The sequence below is a fragment of the Procambarus clarkii genome, chromosome 54 (assembly GCF_040958095.1).
Source record: "Procambarus clarkii isolate CNS0578487 chromosome 54, FALCON_Pclarkii_2.0, whole genome shotgun sequence".
NCBI lineage: Eukaryota > Metazoa > Arthropoda > Malacostraca > Decapoda > Cambaridae > Procambarus > Procambarus clarkii.
The window spans coordinates 28,196,740-28,215,518 of record NC_091203.1 but is presented as its reverse complement, the minus strand read 5'-3'; the positions used below and the strand labels follow the sequence as shown (position 1 = coordinate 28,215,518).

The 18,779-nt window shown below is 46.2% G+C and overlaps 1 protein-coding gene across 1 annotated transcript in view; it reads right to left on the bottom strand.

Moving 5' to 3' along the window:
* The window catches only part of LOC123771328 (small conductance calcium-activated potassium channel), a 623,340-nt gene extending 607,447 nt beyond the window's left edge, over positions 1-15,893 (bottom strand). Inside the window, 1 exon segment of the mRNA XM_069305218.1 lies at positions 15,021-15,893. Coding sequence (XP_069161319.1) covers positions 15,021-15,161 — 141 coding nt within the window. The 5' untranslated portion in view covers positions 15,162-15,893.
* Positions 15,894-18,779: the final 2,886 nt, after the last annotated feature.

Sequence of the window (18,779 nt, the reverse complement as noted above, 5' to 3'; positions counted from 1 at the left end):
CACAACCACCACCACAACCACCACCACCACAACAACCACCACCACAACCACCCCCCCCCCCCACCACCACCAACTACAAGAACCTCAGAGACAACACTACAACACAGTAACTCAACAAGAACACACTAACTCGGAAAACCTCCGCAACATTTGGGAACTTGGCAAACATAACACCGGCTTTTAAAAACCCTAAAAATGACTCTTTCAATGCAAACAACGGAAACTACGCAGTCTGAGCCTGAAAGTTCCCGGAATATTCACCATCCGAGGGATAAAACAACATTGAAAAATTGCAGAGATTTGTAAGAAGTTTAGGACCAGAACTAAGCTGGTTGGGTATGAGAATAGGTTTGTGGAACCAGGGGGGCCAGATTCACGAAACAGTTACGCAAGCACTTACGAACCTGGGGCCAGATTCACCAAGCAGTTACGCAAGCACTTACGAACCTGGGGCCAGATTCACGAAGCAGTTACGCAAGCACTTACGAACCTGGGGCCAGATTCACCAAGCAGTTACGCAAGCACTTACGAACCTGGGGCCAGATTCACGAAGCAGTTACGCAAGCACTTACGAACCTGGGGCCAAATTCACGAAGCAGTTACGCAAGCACTTACGAACCTGGGGCCAGATTCACCAAGCAGTTACGCAAGCACTTACGAACCTGGGGCCAGATTCACCAAGCAGTTACGCAAACACTTACGAACCTGGGGCCAGATTCACGAAGCAGTTACGCAAGCACTTACGAACCTGTACATCTTTTCTCAATCTTTGGCGGCTTTGTTTACAATTATTAAACAGTTAATGAGCTCCGAAGCACCAGGAGGCTGTTTATAACAATAACAACAGTTGATTGGCAAGTTTTCATGCTTGTAAACTGTTTAATAAATGTAACCAAAGCCGTCAAAGATTGAGGAAAGATGTACACGTTCGTTAGTGCTTGCGTAACTGCTTCGTGAATCTGGTACCAGATCTCAACTCTAGAAACAGATAATATGATCATATACAAGATTTTGAGGTGAAAAGTAAAGCAAGAACTGCATCTATAAATTAAGAAAATATAGGATAACAGGACATACGTGTAAACTAGAAACGCAAAACAAATCGAATAAAAGTAAGGAAACACTCCATAGTCAAGTGAATGAGAAAAAATTCCAACACGAGAAAAAGTGACACGAGAAAAATTCCAACGTCAGATTTTGCGAGGTGTTCTTCCCTTTCTATAATGCCAGCGTCCACCTGAAAGGTACCTCAGTCACACTAGTGGAATGTATTAGGCAGTGATGTGGTGGAGGCTGACTCCATACACAGATCCAAATGTAGATATGACAAGAGCCCAGTAGGCTCAGGAACCTGCACACCAGTTGACTGACGGTTGAGAGGCGGGACCAAAGAGCCAGAGCTCAACCTCCGGAAGCGCAACTATGTGAGTACAACTAGGTGACTACACTGCCAATCTGTAGCCTAAGGACCCCAATCTGTAGGCTAAGAACGCCAATCTGTAGGCTAAGAACGCCAATCTGTAGGCTAAGAACGCCAATCTGTAGCCTAAGGACGCCAATCTGTAGCCTAAGGACGCCAATCTGTAGCCTAAGGACGCCAATCTGTAGCCTAAGAACGCCAATCTGTAGCCTAAGAACGCCAATCTGTAGGCTAAGAACGCCAATCTGTAGCCTAAGGACGCCAATCTGTAGCCTAAGGACGCCAATCTGTAGGCTAAGGACACCAATCTGTAGCCTAAGGACGCCAATCTGTAGCCTAAGGACGCCAATCTGTAGCCTAAGAACGCCAATCTGTAGGCTAAGAACGCCAATCTGTAGCCTAAGGACGCCAATCTGTAGCCTAAGGACGCCAATCTGTAGCCTAAGGACGCCAATCTGTAGCCTAAGGACGCCAATCTGTAGCCCCAGGACGCCAATCTGTAGGCTAAGGACCCCAATCTGTAGCCTAAGGACGCCAATCTGTAGCCTAAGGACGCCAATCTGTAGCCCCAGGACGCCAATCTGTAGCCCCAGGACGCCAATCTGTAGCCCAAGGACGCCAATCTGTAGCCCCAGGACGCCAATCTGTAGCCCCAGGACGCCAATCTGTAGCCCCAGGACGCCAATCTGTAGCCTAAGGGCGCCAATCTGTAGCCTAAGGACGCCAATCTGTAGCCTACGGACACCAATCTGTAGCCCCAGGACGCCAATCTGTAGCCTAAGGATGCCAATCTGTAGCCCCAGGACGCCAATCTGTAGCCTAAGGACGCCAATCTGTAGCCCCAGGACCCCAATCTGTAGCCCCAGGACGCCAATCTGTAGCCCCAGGACGCCAATCTGTAGCCCAAGGACGCCAATCTGTAGCCCCAGGACGCCAATCTGTAGCCCCAGGACGCCAATCTGTAGCCCCAGGACGCCAATCTGTAGCCCCAGGACGCCAATCTGTAGCCCCAGGACGCCAATCTGTAGCCTAAGGGCGCCAATCTGTAGCCTAAGGACGCCAATCTGTAGCCTAAGGACGCCAATCTGTAGCCCCAGGACGCCAATCTGTAGCCCCAGGACGCCAATCTGTAGCCCCAGGACACCATTCTGTAGCCTAAGGACACCAATCTGTAGCCCCAGGACGCCAATCTGTAGCCCCAGGACGCCAATCTGTAGCCCCAGGACGCCAATCTGTAGCCCCAGGACGCCAATCTGTAGCCCCAGGACGCCAATCTGTAGCCCCAGGACGCCAATCTGTAGCCCCAGGACGCCAATCTGTAGCCCCAGGACACCAATCTGTAGCCTAAGGACACCAATCTGTAGCCTAAGGGCGCCAATCAGGCTAGGATACCATTTACCGCCAGATAATTGTCTACCAATCAGTGGAAAAAAAAATAGCCTCGACCTAAATTTTCAGATTAATCTCAGCTTCAGGCAAACAATTTGGAGTGACTATGGAGATAACTGTAAACACAGTAATTACCATGTTTATCTACTGGAATAAATGAACACTTGCTTACGGCCGGTTGATGAAATCTCCGTTAAATATGGCAACACTCTTCATTTGAATTTGAATGCAATATGGCAACGCCGCGCAGGTTGGTCTGTCTCTCTCTCTCTCTCTCTCTCTCTCTCTCTCTCTCTCTCTCACCGGCGGATTGAAGACTTTGGTTAGAAAAATTGTACAAAGAACTGTACTTTATGTAAGTTGTGGTTTCAGCATCTCCATAGCAAATGAAATATTTTAGAAGCAATTTTAGCCAAGTGGCATTCATCCTGAGTGTTGTAATCAGACGAGGGGAATCTAGCACTCAGAATTATCCGCCACAGGACTAGACTGTTTTGTATTTCTGATCTTACAGTCAGACACCACCACTGGCTCTTGTAGCATACATGATCACGACATGTTCACCATCATCATCCCTCATCTCCTTTCATTATCTCATAGCTATTCATCTTCTCTCGAAGCCTCACACGCTCAATTCATCTCCCTATCTCGTAGGTATTCATGCCCCCAAGCTGACGACTTTCCTCACTGAGCTCTATCTTTCAATTACGGGCTCAACATAGCCCGTGCTACTTGCGACATTGTTCCAGGTAGCGAATCTTCAACAACATCTATCTTTCATCTTCCATACATATTCCTCTACTTCCCCTATCACGCTAGGCTTTCCTCATTTCTCTCTACTGCTATTTTTATTTCCCCTCAATATCTCTCACTTTCCATTCTCTCACAACGCATCACCAGCCTCTCCCTTATCTCTTTTACCCAATCGCTAATCACCTTCCAATTCTCTATTGTCTCTTCAAACATCTTAATCTCATATCTTAAGTTTCCGTTCTTCCCTCCATTTTTGCCTCCTGCTTCTCCCTGAATTTTGTGTACTTACTGAATTTTTCCTGTATCCTCATCGTTATTTTCCTCCAAAGTGCTGTAACTGCCCCCCCCCTCCCCCCCCCCCTACGAGGATGGACGCTTCGGCTATAATGAACCCCGTTCCTTATAGCAGGCTGCAGTATTAAGGGCTTATCCTGTCCCGTTTATCCGGACATTATTTAGAGCAATATCAGTATGTTCAAATGTGTATCGGTAAGACTGTGCAAGTGTTCCAGATTAGGCTCACTTGGTGTAGTGTTGTTGTTGAAGTAAAACTATAATGTACAAGGGAAGTGTGTAGTTCAAATTGTTGTATACTGTAGTTACAAGAGCGAAAGAGGCTGTATTCAAGGTCCAGAAATGCAAAATTAGTTAGGTTAAATTCATCTGATTCACCAAAAATTAAAATTTGGTTAGGTTAGGTTAGGTTAGGTTAGATTAGGTTAGGTTAGGTTAGATTAGGTTAGGTTTGGTTAGGTTAGGTTAGGTTAGGTTAGGTTAGGTTAGGTTTGGTTAGGTTATTCACCTGAAAAGTTGAATAATATATTTATGTCGCTCAATTTACTGTGCAAAGTTGCACAAAGGTTAACAGAACATTGCGCTCGGCCGGAGCCGGTCGGCCGAGCGGACAGCACGCTGGACTTGTGATCCTGTGGTCCTGGGTTCGATCCCAGGCGCCGGCGAGAAACATTGGGCAGAGTTTCTTTCACCCTATGCCCTGTTACCTAGCAGTAAAATAGGTACCTGGGTGTTAGTCAGCTGTCACGGGTTGCTTCCTGGGGGTAGAGGCCTGGTCGAGGACCGGGCCGCGGGGACACTAAAAAGCCCCGAAATCATCTCAAGATAACCTCAAGATAACCTCATCAGAGAACCGAGAGCAACATTCCTATGTCAATTTGTTGTTGTTTGAGATTCGCTACTTGCAACAAAAAGTTCCAAGTAGCACAGGCTATGGCGAGCCCGTATATGTCATAAGCAGTGTATGCATATTACTGATGACCAAGATATGACCTTCAACAGCCGCTAGCCACACACTACACTGCCTAACCCGACTATATTCCCTAACCTAACCTAACCTAACCTATCCTAACCTATCCTAACCTAGCCTAACCTTCCTCACCCCGAATGCTTCATACATTATACATATCAATACACAGTATTATTTCCCATTACGTTAAATAGTGCAATCTACACACACAATCAAAGATATGAGAAGAAAATATCGACTCGCTGTACCACGCTAAGAATCCACGTGTGCGTACACCTGGAGCCAGATTCACGAAGCAGTTACGCAAGCACTTACGAACGTGTACATCTTTCCTCAATCTTTGACGGCTTTGGTTACATTTATTAAACAGTTTACAAGCATGAAAACTTGCCAATCAACTGTTGTTATTGTTATAAACAGCCTCCTGGTGCTTCGGAGCTCATTAACTGTTTAATAATTGTAAACAAAGCCGCCAAAGATTGAGAAAAGATGTACAGGTTCGTAAGTGCTTGTTATAAAGAGCCTCCTGGTGCTTCGGAGCTCATTAACTGTTTAATAATTGTAAACAAAGCCGCCAAAGATTCAGAAAAAGATGTGCAGGTTCGTAAGTGCTTGCGTAACTGCTTCGTGAATCTGGCTCAAGGGTAGTTGAGCAGGGGTTACTGGAACGACTGAATGAGTCCTGTCCTCAGGTTAAATAAGCCGTTTTGGATTGTGATTATGAATGTGTACAAATAGTCTAGTTTCCATGTTTTCTATTATTATTTTTAAGCCTTTGTTAGGCCATATTAAGCCTTTGCTAGACCATATTAAGCCATTGTTAAGCCATATTAAGCCTTTGTTAGGCCATATTAAGCCTTTGTTAGGCCATATTAAGCCTTTTCTAGGCCATATTAAGCCTTTGCTAGGACATATTAAGCCTTTGTTAGGCCATATTAAGCCTTTGTTAGGCCATATTAATCCTTTGCTAGGCCATATTAAGCCTTTGTTAGGCCATATTAAGCCATTGTTAGGCCATATTAAGCCTTTGCTAGGCCATATTAAGCCTTTGTTAGGCCATATTAAGCCTTTGCTAGGCCATATTAAGCCTTTGCTAGGCCATATTAAGCCACATTCAGCCATATTATTGTTGACAATCGACTTGAGAATGGTCCAGGACGGACCGAAACGTCGTCGTCTCTTCACTTTCTAGTGTGTGGTCTGGTCAACAAATATCTAAATTCACGATTACAGAAACTCGTACGAAAGTCTGTCGTCTCCGGGGCTCAGTACTTCACATCCAGAGATTAATGAAGGAGCATTGAGGGCCAGGGCTGCCCCCCTTCAAGGAGGCACTGTACCGTCTCCAATCCCCTATGACACACCCCTAAAATCATCATTAATCCTACACACATTTAATGAGACTAGCCGCAAGCATCTGGCCTCCATACCCCCCCTGACATTATATTTTATTGATACAGCTGTAAATACCAGTTAAGATCAATTACTAGAGATTGTGATCAATACTACAATTGCATTGTGGGATTAAGATGTTGTCTAACAGCGTCCATTCCAAGGTTCAGCTCCTCATGCAACCCGTTCTCGCACTTTCTTAGAGTCAATATTGACTTATTAAATAAGTGCATATCTGACATACTAATTTATTGTGAATATTTTAGTTTACCTTGAGAAGCTTCATAGAAAACACCGGCCTTACCTAACCTTCTTAGTAAGTTAAGATAAGCATCTTATTGCTTCGTAATTACAATTATTACTTAACCTATACCTACAATAGGTTAAGTAATAATTGTAATTACGAAGCAATAAGATGCTTATCTTAACATACTAAGAAGGTTAGGTAAGGTCGGTGTTTTCTATGAAGCTTTTCAAGGTAAACTAGTATGTTTAGTATGTCACATATGCACGTATTTAATAAGTCTATATTGACTATACGAAAGTGCGAGAACGGGTTGCCTCATAATTACACGATTAAGTTCTGGCTTTCTCCTCCTTTGATGAATGAAAATTTAGAAACAACGTAATACAGAAAATGAGCGATTCTCATTATAGAACGTTATACAGTTTTGTAAACTAATTTGCAGAGCTTAAATTTTATAAGATGTTTAATTTAAATAAATCAACTGCCTTAGCGTGCTTGCAGCTGTGTTAGTAAGGGCTGCCCTGTTGCCTGCAGCTGTGTTGGTAAGGGCTGTCCTGTTGCCTGCAGCTGTGTTGGTAAGGGCTGCCCTGTTGCCTGCAGCTGTGTTGGTAAGGGCTGCCCTGTTGCCTGCAGCTGTGTTGGTAAGGGCTGCCCTGTTGCCTGCAGCTGTGTTGGTAAGGGCTGCCCTGTTGCCTGCAGCTGTGTTGGTAAGGGCTGCCCTGTTGCCTGCAGCTGTGTTGGTAAGGGCTGCCCTGTTGCCTGCAGCTGTGTTGGTAAGGGCTGCCCTGTTGCCTGCAGCTGTGTTGGTAAGGGCTGCCCTGTTGCCTGCAGCTGTGTTGGTAAGGGCTGCCCTGTTGCCTGCAGCTGTGTTGGTAAGGGCTACCCTGTTGCCTGCAGCTGTGTTGGTAAGGGCTGCCCTGTTGCCTGCAGCTGTGTTGGTAACGGCTGCCCTGTTGCCTGCAGCTGTGTTGGTAAGGGCTGCCCTGTTGCCTGCAGCTGTGTTGGTAAGGGCTGCCCTGTTGCTTGCAGCTGTGTTGGTAAGGGCTACCCTGTTGCCTGCAGCTGTGTTGGTAAGGGCTGCCCTGTTGCCTGCAGCTGTGTTGGTAAGGGCTGCCCTGTTGCCTGCAGCTGTGTTGGTAAGGGCTGCCCTGTTGCCTGCAGCTGTGTTGGTAAGGGCTACCCTGTTGCCTGCAGCTGTGTTGGTAAGGGCTGCCCTGTTGCCTGCAGCTGTGTTGGTAACGGCTGCCCTGTTGCCTGCAGCTGTGTTGGTAAGGGCTGCCCTGTTGCCTGCAGCTGTGTTGGTAAGGGCTGCCCTGTTGCTTGCAGCTGTGTTGGTAAGGGCTACCCTGTTGCCTGCAGCTGTGTTGGTAAGGGCTGCCCTGTTGCCTGCAGCTGTGTTGGTAAGGGCTGCCCTGTTGCCTGCAGCTGTGTTGGTAAGGGCTGCCCTGTTGCCTGCAGCTGTGTTGGTAAGGGCTACCCTGTTGCCTGCAGCTGTGTTGGTAAGGGCTGCCCTGTTGCCTGCAGCTGTGTTGGTAACGGCTGCCCTGTTGCCTGCAGCTGTGTTGGTAAGGGCTGCCCTGTTGCCTGCAGCTGTGTTGGTAAGGGCTGCCCTGTTGCTTGCAGCTGTGTTGGTAAGGGCTACCCTGTTGCCTGCAGCTGTGTTGGTAAGGGCTGCCCTGTTGCCTGCAGCTGTGTTGGTAAGGGCTGCCCTGTTGCCTGCAGCTGTGTTGGTAAGGGCTGCCCCTGTTGCCTGCAGCTGTGTTAGTAAGGGCTGCCCTGTTGCCTGCAGCTGTGTTGGTAAGGGCTGCCCTGTTGCCTGCAGCTGTGTTAGTAAGGGCTGCCCTGTTGCCTGCAGCTGTGTTGGTAAGGGCTGCCCTGTTGCCTGCAGCTGTGCTGGTAAGGGCTGCCCTGTTGCTTGCAGCTGTGTTGGTAAGGGCTACCCTGTTGCCTGCAGCTGTGTTGGTAAGGGCTGCCCTGTTGCCTGCAGCTGTGTTGGTAAGGGCTGCCCTGTTGCCTGCAGCTGTGTTGGTAAGGGCTGCCCTGTTGCCTGCAGCTGTGTTGGTAAGGGCTGCCCTGTTGCCTGCAGCTGTGTTGGTAAGAGCTGCCCTGTTGCCTGCAGCTGTGTTAGTAAGGGCTGCCCTGTTGCCTGCAGCTGTGTTGGTAAGGGCTGCCCTGTTGCCTGCAGCTGTGTTGGTAAGGGCTGCCCTGTTGCCTGCAGCTGTGTTGGTAAGGGCTGCCCTGTTGCCTGCAGCTGTGTTGGTAAGAGCTGCCCTGTTGCCTGCAGCTGTGTTGGTAAGGGCTGCCCTGTTGCCTGCAGCTGTGTTGGTAAGGGCTGCCCTGTTGCTTGCAGCTGTGTTGGTAAGGGCTACCCTGCTGCCTGCAGCTGTGTTGGTAAGGGCTGCCCTGTTGCCTGCAGCTGTGTTGGTAAGGGCTGCCCTGTTGCTTGCAGCTGTGTTGGTAAGGGCTACCCTGCTGCCTGCAGCTGTGTTGGTAAGGGCTACCCTGCTGCCTGCAGCTGTGTTGGCAAGAGCTGCCCTGTTGCCTGCAGCTGTGCCAGCTGCAGGCAGACCTCTCTCTCTACTCTGAGCAAGAGTAGAGAGAGAGGTCGTCAGGACGTGACGTGAGAAGGTCGACAGGACCTGAGAAGGTCGTCAGGACGTGAGAAGGTCGTCAGGACCTCAGAAGGTCGTCAAGATCTCTCACTCGAGTGAGAAATTATCGAACAAATACAAACATTTTCATGAGACGAAACCAACAACGACCCGAATGGAAGTCTCATAAGACCCGCAAAAATAAGACGGAAGCATCTAAGGTAAAGTTGGAAAACGTCGCGTCGCAAGAAATGATGAAATTTGCGTGACAATGCCGCATCCTCCGGTGGTTAGCGATTGCCGTACGCGCCTCGCTGGATCGCTGGTAAGGGATTGGCATCTCGGTAAGGATTTCAAGTTAATCCTTTCAAGTATTATAGGGTTTAACTTAAGATAAAAGCAATTAAGTTCACACTGCAGAGGTTAATATTGTTCTAAACATATTGTTATATGAATTTCAGAGTAATTAATATGTCTTAACAACATGGTACACTTAACGTGCTACAATATCATGAAGATTATGAATTAAAATAGAGAGGTACTTATCTCTAAATATTCTTTGTGAGTTTGCTCTAGTATTGGGCTGTTCATGTTACCTGGTTGATACCTGGTTGATACCTGGTTGATGGGGTTCTGGGAGTTCTTCTACTCCCCAAGCCCGGCCCGAGGCCAGGCTTGACTTGTGAGAGTTTGGTCCACCAGGCTGTTGCTTGGAGCGGCCCGCAGGCCTACATATACCTGGTTGATGGGGTTCTGGGAGTTCTTCTACTGCCCAAGCCCGGCCCGAGGCCAGGCTTGACTTGTGAGAGTTTGGTCCACCAGGCTGTTGCTTGGAGCGGCCCGCAGGCCCACATATACCTGGTTGATGGGGTTCTGGGAGTTCTTCTACTGCCCAAGCCCGGCCCGAGGCCAGGCTTGACTTGTGAGAGTTTGGTCCACCAGGCTGTTGCTTGGAGCGGACCGCAGGCCCACATATACCTGCTTCATGGGGTTCTGGGAGTTCTTCTACTGCCCAAGCCCGGCCCGAGGCCAGGCTTGACTTATGAGAGCTTGGTCCACCAGGCTGTTGCTTCGAGCGGCCCGCAGGCCCACATATACCTGGTTGATGGGGTTCTGGGAGTTCTTCTACTCCCGAAGCCCGGCCCGAGGCCAGGCTTGAGTTGTGAGAGTTTGGTCCACCAGGCTGTTGCTTGGAGCGGCCCGCAGGCCCACATACCCACCACAGCCTGGTTGGTCCGGCACTCCTTGGAGGAAACAATCTAGTTTCCTCTTAAAGATGTCCACGGTTGTTCCAGTAATATTTCATATGCTCGCTGGGAGACATTATACATGGAGACATTATACATGGATACATTATGTCCACTTCTTGCTCGGTTGCCTATTGGTCGCCCTCATAACCCAGTAGAGGACGAGTGGTCTCAACACCAACACGACAATTTGATTTCAATCAACCTTACATGACCTGGAGCCACGAAGCAGTTACGCAAGCACTTACGAACCTGTACATCTTTTCTAAAACTTTGGCGGCTTTGTTTACAATCATTAAACAGTTAATGAGCTCCGAAGCACCAGGAGGCTGTTTATAACAATAACAACAGTTGATTGGCAAGTTTTCATGCTTGTAAACTGTTTAATAAATGTAACCAAAGCCGTCAAAGATTGAGGAAAGATGTACACGTTCGTAAGTGCTTGCGTAACTACTTCGTGAATCTGGCCCTTGGCCAGTAACATCCCCTCGTAAGTGCAACAGAATGACAACGTAAATAGAATGTTGACCAGACCACACACTAGAAAGTGAAGGGACGACGACGTTTCGGTCCGTCTTGGACCATTCTCAAGTCGACAATTGAGTTGAGAATGGTCCAGGACGGACCGAAACGTCGTCGTCCCTTCACCTTCTAGTGTGTGGTCTGGTCAACATATTTCAGCCACGTTATTGTGACTCCTCGTCTGCCTATACGAGTGAAGATCACAAAAAAATGACAATAGTGTTCATTTGCTTGAACAAATGAACCTTGACCTTGCTTGACCTTATCTGCTTGACCTTGTCTGCTTGACCTTGTCTGCTTGACCTTGTCTGCTTGACCTTATCTGCTTGACCTTGTCTGCTTGACCTTGTCTGCTTGACCTTATCTGCTTGACCTCATGTGCTTGACCTTGTCTGCTTGACCTTATCTGCTTGACCTTGTCTGCTTGACCTCATGTGCTTGACCTTGTCTGCTTGACCTTACTGCTTGGCCTTGTCTGCTTGACCTTGTCTGCTTGACCTTATCTGCTTGATCTCATGTGCTTGACCTTGTCTGCTTGACCTTATCTGCTTGACCTTGTCTACTTGACCTTGTCTGCTTGACCTCATGTGCTTGGCCTTGTCTGCTTGACCCTGTCTGCTTGACCTTGTCTGCTTGACCTTATCTGCTTGACCTTATCTGCTTGACCTTATCTGCTTGACCTCATGTGCTTGACCTTGTCTGCTTGACCCTGTCTGCTTGACCTTGTCTGCTTGACCTTATCTGCTTGACCTTGTCTGCTTGACCTTATCTGCTTGACCTTGTCTGCTTGACCTTATCTGCTTGATCTCATGTGCTTGACCTTGTCTGCTTGACCTTATCTGCTTGACCTTGTCTACTTGACCTTGTCTGCTTGACCTCATGTGCTTGGCCTTGTCTGCTTGACCCTGTCTGCTTGACCTTGTCTGCTTGACCTTATCTGCTTGACCTTATCTGCTTGACCTCATGTGCTTGACCTTATCTGCTTGACCTTGTCTCCTTGACCTTATCTGCTTGACCTTGTCTGCTTGACCTTATCTGCTTGATCTCATGTGCTTGACCTTGTCTGCTTGACCTTATCTGCTTGACCTTGTCTACTTGACCTTGTCTGCTTGACCCTGTCTGCTTGACCTTGTCTGCTTGACCTTATCTGCTAGACCTTATCTGCTTGACCTCATGTGCTTGACCTTGTCTGCTTGACCCTGTCTGCTTGACCTTATCTGCTTGACCTTGTCTGCTTGACCGTGTCTGCATCCTTGCTATAGGGCACACACGCGCGCGCGGGCACATCTTGGGTTAGGTTACGGGTCCGCTGGTCATCAATCTCAAGCGGGTTATTAAGACCACCACAATAACTTACTCACCATTCACCAAGTATACTTTTGTCATGAACAAAGGTCTGGACCAAAGTCAACTTAAAGAAATGGGGAAAAAAGTCTCGATTTTTTGTGTGGCTTTTGAGTTGTCTGCGCATGCAAAAGTGAGCTTACAATTCATCTTAACAAAAATGTAAAGGAAGCATCTTCATCTCTGACAAAAGAGGCATGCAATTAGTAGTCATTTTTTTCCTTTGAGATTCTATTCAAATTACAAATTTTGTTTTCTCATCTCTAGGTTGGACTATACAAATATTTTAGTTTGTCCTTGAGAGAAAGTTTGTTCAGCATAGAAAACGAATTGTATGAAGCTGTTGTTGTTATAGATTCAGCTACTCGGAACAGGTTCCAAGTAGCACAGGCTATGGTGAGCCCGTAACTTACCTGGCACAGGAGCGGGGCAAGTAGCACAGGCTATGGTGAGCCCGTAACTTACCTGGCACAGGAGCGGGGCAAGTAGCACAGGCTATGGTGAGCCCGTAACTTACCTGGCACAGGAGCGGGGCAAGTAGCACAGGCTATGGTGAGCCCGTAACTTACCTGGCACAGGAGCGGTACTGTAACGCCTGAAGCTGACCGCTAGTGAAATATATGTAGCTCTTTTGCACAATTTGATATGATTCAAATCCGAAGTAGTTTTGCCTTGCCAGAAGACCCCCCCCCCCCCCCCAAGCAACCTTCTTAATCTCCATATCATCCCCCTCTCCTGTCTTGAGGTTATCTTAAGATGATTTCTGGGCTTAGTGTCCCCTCGGCCCGGTCCTCGACCAGGCATCGTTTTTGTTACACACCCCCAGGAAGCAGCCCGTAGCAGCTGTCTAACTCCCAGGTACCTATTTACTGCTAGGTAACAGGGGCATCAGGGGTGAAAGAAACCTTTTTGCCCATTTGTCTCCGCCTCCACCGGGGATCGAACCCGGAACCTCAGGACTACGAATCCGAAGCGCTGTCCACTCAGCTGTCAGGCCCCATCCCAACCTTTTTTCTGCAGAAACATTCGCATTCACCAAATTTATACTTTTTCATTTCAAACATATATTTACATTACCTATTCCAGTGTGTCATGAACGATACATTACGATACATTGACAGTCCAGTCATAAATGTATCGTAATGACATTACTATTCAGTCATTCTGCTCTGTTGGGAGTTAGTCAGCTGTCACGGGCTGCTTCCTGGGGGTGGAGGCCTGGTCGAGGACCAGGCCGCGGGGACACTAAAGCCCCGAAATCATCTCAAGATAACCTCTCAAGATATCCCCTAATCACTAAACAGGCTCACAAGAACTTCCTCCACATGTCAAGGGAGGTGGGGTCCCTTGATTGTTTCAAGCGCGGGTTGGACATGTATATGAGTGGGATTGGGTGGTTATAAATAGGAGCTGCGTCGTATAGGCCAATAGGCCTTCTGCAGTTACCTATTCTATATAAGAATATAAGAACAAATTCTTATTGTCTTATATCTCCAAGTGTCTACCTCCCAACCCGTCTCCAGCAAATCTCACTTGTTCCGGGTAATTTGCAATCAAGATTTCTCCAAGGAATTGTATTGAAAACATTATATGGGTAAATGTAAGGATAATACAGTAGTAAGGATAATACAGTAGTAAGGATAATACAGTAGTAAGGATAATACAGTAGTAAGGATAATACAGTAGTAAGGATAATACAGTAGTAAGGATAATACAGTAGTAAGGATAATACAGTAGTAAGGATAATACAGTAGTAAGGATAATACAGTAGTAAGGATAATACAGTAGTAAGGATAATACAGTAGTAAGGATAATACAGTAGTAAGGATAATACAGTAGTAAGGATAATACAGTAGTAAGGATAATACAGTAGTAAGGATAATACAGTAGTAAGGATAATACAGTAGTAAGGATAATACAGTAGTAAGGATAATACAGTAGTAAGGATAATACAGTAGTAAGGATAATACAGTAGTAAGGATAATACAGTAGTAAGGATAATACAGTAGTAAGGATAATACAGTAGTAAGGATAATACAGTAGTAAGGATAATACAGTAGTAAGGATAATACAGTAGTAAGGATAATACAGTAGTAAGGATAATACAGTAGTAAGGATAATACAGTAGTAAGGATAATACAGTAGTAAGGATAATACAGTAGTAAGGATAATACAGTAGTAAGGATAATACAGTAGTAAGGATAATACAGTAGTAAGGATAATACAGTAGTAAGGATAATACAGTAGTAAGGATAATACAGTAGTAAGGATAATACAGTAGTAAGGATAATACAGTAGTAAGGATAATACAGTAGTAAGGATAATACAGTAGTAAGGATAATACAGTAGTAAGGATAATACAGTAAGAGTAGTAAGTGTAAAGATGTGTCGAGATAAAACGTGAAACAACTTATGTGTCTTTAATAGGTAACTATGTCTGTAAAAGTCACAAAATATGGCTAAGATTGCCTGAGAATGCCACCTTGTCTCTATGCCGGTCGTCGACCAGGAGGCCTGGTCGACGACCGGGCCGCGGGGACACTAAGCCCCGGAAGCACCTCAAGGTAACCTCAAGGTAAGGTATGCCATTATAGGCATTATATGCCCACTGCTCCAACTCTCATGTAAAGCTTATGAAATACTATCCAAAATATAATACAATGAAACTTTGTACCTGTAACTCTGATCATAAGTTTCCTTTTCTTTAAGAAAACCTGAAGCAGTATTTCTTGATATTTTGCTCTGAAACTCCTACTGACCTTCGTAGAACAAAACTATTAAAAACATCTAATTAAACATGTAGTTTCACATTACCTTCTGAAGAGAAGAGAGAAGGAAATTCTGGTCTTACCTGGAAGCTGGGCAGGTGGATAATGGCCATATCGAGTCCATCAGCAGCGGCTGCGTCTGCTACAGCTGCCCTGTACGCTGCAGACTTCTTGGCTCTCTCACTCCGCAGACATCCGCCCACTGAACCCCACGACCACGGCATAATGGCCCCCTTAGAGGCACTCTGCGGCGCCTCCTACCTGCTCAAGCAGGCAGCCGTGGTGCCCTGCCGGCCCTGGCCACTGCCTCAGTAGGGGTCCCGGGCTTTGCATGTCACTGCTGAGGGCTGGCCTGCCCATCGGGCACCTCCCTTGCTGTGGGCCCGCTCTCTCATTCGGCCATTGCTAGTTCACTCACTCTACCAGAGGTTTTTCCGGATGAGGTGTTGGAGTAGGCTCTTCTGGCGTCAGCAGGTGTGGTAGTGGGAACACCCTGGCGTCAGCAGGTGTGGCAGTGGGAACACCCTGGCGTCAGCAGGTGTGGTAGTGGGAACACCCTGGCGTCAGCAGGTGTGGCAGTGGGAACACTCTGGCGTCAGCAGGTGTGGCAGTGGGCACACCCTGGCATCAGCAGGTGTGTGAGTGAGCAGGCGCGCATAGCAGGTGTAGTGGTACACACTGACGATCGTGGAAGCGTAGCTGGGGTCAGATATGACCAAGCTTCCCAGGACCAGCAATTTTAGTCACACTGGAACCACCCCAACAAGGCAGGTGGAACCAGACCTCACAGTGTTCCCATCCCTGGCACCACGTTAATGAACACGAACCAGTGAACCACACGTTTCATAACACAGTTTATAACACGTACACGAACCGAGGACTCACAAAACCACTGTAATACTAATCACAAATATCTCAGTTCACTTCGGATATACATTTCACTTTTTCACTTTTTTTTCAACCTATAAAAAAAAAATATGAATTAAAACATTCTGAATATGCAGACGATCAAAGACAACACAATTGTACCTCAATCATTGTCACATATATTAATGTTGCATTTATAAATTGTTGATTTATACAATGGACATTCTTCCCATGGCGATGCCAGGAACTGATTTTCACACGACTGGCGAATGATGCAAATACTGTATTTATTACTTGTAAACTATGCAAGCAAGAAATGTCTGATGTAAGTTTACCCTAGAGAGATGGATGGGGAGGGGGGGGGGGGGGGACACAAGATAGAAGGAGGGGAGGAAGCAAGAGGAAGCAGAGGGAAAGCAAGAGGGAATAGATGGGGAAAGAGTCTCATTCGACAAACTGCCCATCACGCTAATATATGCACCATAGTCCGGTTAGAGAAATTACGATCTAAACAGGAGGATGGGTTAGGTGACCTTCCAAAGGTCCCAACTGAACTTTACCGAGCTACAACCCACACCAGTTGACTATCCCCCTGATCCCCCCCCCCCCCTACTTGGCGAACAGCGGCATCAGGGGGAAAGGAATCGCTACCGATTTTACATCGTAAAACTCAGTAAATCGAACTCTGGATCTACTACTTATTGATTACGCAGACCACTGCGCTACACGATGTATAAACTGATGGTTTCCTCACAGATATTTACGTGTGTGTTAAACAAAGGTTTTTAATATTGACACAGTGAATACCTCTGCTTTACTTACGTGTTTATGAATTACTTTAGTATTTTTTGTAGCCATCCACCAGTCTCGGGAGACTATGGAGTTGGGCTCTGGTTGTCGGTCTGGAGTGGCCTCTCCAGGGCGCAAAGCCAGGGTAAGTTGATACGGAGGAGAAGCTGTTACCCATGCAGCAGCAGTGCCTGTGGGTAACAGGCACTACTCGCAGCAGGTAACAGCAGCCTTCCTCTCCACGGCGCCGAAAGTCTCCAATGGTAAGGCAGTCACTATAATTGACAGAATTATAGTGACTGTGACGAATTATAGAGACTGTGAGAATTATAGTGACTGAGTTACAGTAGCAGCGAAGATGATTACTCTCAGGAAGATGGAGAGAGCGATGACACCAAAGCAAGATGGAGAAGAGAGGTGGGAGGAGATAAAGATGGGAGGAAGCGAAAACGAGTGATTGTAAATTGAAAAAGAAGAGACATGATATAAAGAAAAAAAGATAAAACCAGAGAAAATAAAAAAGGGAAAGAGACATAGAGGAAGAAACACGGGACAAACCGATAGTCAAATAGAAGAGCGAGAAAGAGAAAAAGAATTATCAGTGGGAAAGCGCCAAGTCATTACGACTATATAACACTTGGAAGGAGTTAGGATAAGGATTTGGGATGGGACAGGGGGGGGGGAGGACACTTAAAAGACCTTAACAAGTGTCTTGTTCACAGCACAAAGGTGAACTTGAACACTTGCTTCAAATATGATACATTAGAGGAGTTTACGGGCTGTGGCATAGAGCCCTGTTATTGGGCTGTGGCATAGAGCTCTGTTTATGAGCTGTGGCATAGAGCTCTGTTTATGGGCTGTGGCATAGAGCTCTGTTTACGGGCTGTGGCATAGAGCTCTGTTTACGGGCTGTGGCATAGAGCTCTGTTTACGGGTTGTGGCATAGAGCTCTGTTTACGGGCTGTGGCATAGAGCTCTGTTTACGGGCTGTGGCATAGAGCTCTGTTTACGGGCTGTGGTATAGAGCACTGTTTATGGGCTGTGGCATAAAGCTACGTTTATGGGTTATGTCATAGAGCTCTGTTTACGGGCTGTGGCATAGAGCTCTATTTACGAGCTATGGCATAGAGCTCTGTTTACGGGGCTGTGGCATAGAGCACTGAAAACATCCTTCAACATCATTTCAAGAAAATGCATTAAAACTTTAGACTCAGAACAATGAATAACTCATCACTAAAGCTGACCCCTTTCAGTTAAACTCAACTTTAACCTCAAGTTTATTTTTGGTGAGCAAATCCACAAGGGCCGTGACGAGGATTCGAACCTGCGTCCGGGAGCATCCCAGACGCGGCCTTAATCGACTAAGCTACGACAGGGTAAAAAAAAAAAGAGCTGAAACCGAAGTTCTAGTGAACTTACTTTCATTTGATGCATCACGTTAGTGTGTGATCTCTGAGTGTAATTTACTTTTGGTATACTTAAATCTTGTAACGATATGTAAAGTCTTGTCCACTAAATGGTCAAATTAATTATCCTATCTTAAGTTCAGAACGAATAACTGTCCAAAAAAACGTTGGAACTGTTTGCAATTCACTAGAATGCTTGCTAGTTTAATTATCCTGTCTTAATTAACTATACTATCTTAAGTTAAGAACGAATAACTGTCCAAAAACCCGTTTCAACAGTTTACAATTCACTAGAATGCTTGCTAGTTTAATTATCCTATCTTAATTAATTATCCTATCTTAAGTTCAGAACGAATAACTGTCCAAAAACCCGTTTCAACAGTTTGCAATTCACTAGAATGCTTGCTAGTTTATGACTAGATTTCACTAAGTTACATTAAACGTACACGAGAGAAAAAATCTAATTTAGAAAGCAAAGTCCCCTTTTACAGCGGCGGGTCCTGATGTTGGACAAGCACCCGGCTTCCAGTGCTGCCAGCAATATGTTTGTTAAGGCAGCACTAATTGGGCAGCTCGTTACCATTAATATCTTAGGTACTCTGCAGTTTTACAACGCAGACCTAGCAAGATAAAGGTCAGAAGTACAAAGTTAGTCCGGGGCAACACATCTCTGCTTACTAAGGTTCCTAACGATAAAACTGACAATATATATATATATATATATATATATATATATATATATATATATATATATATATATATATATATATATATATATAT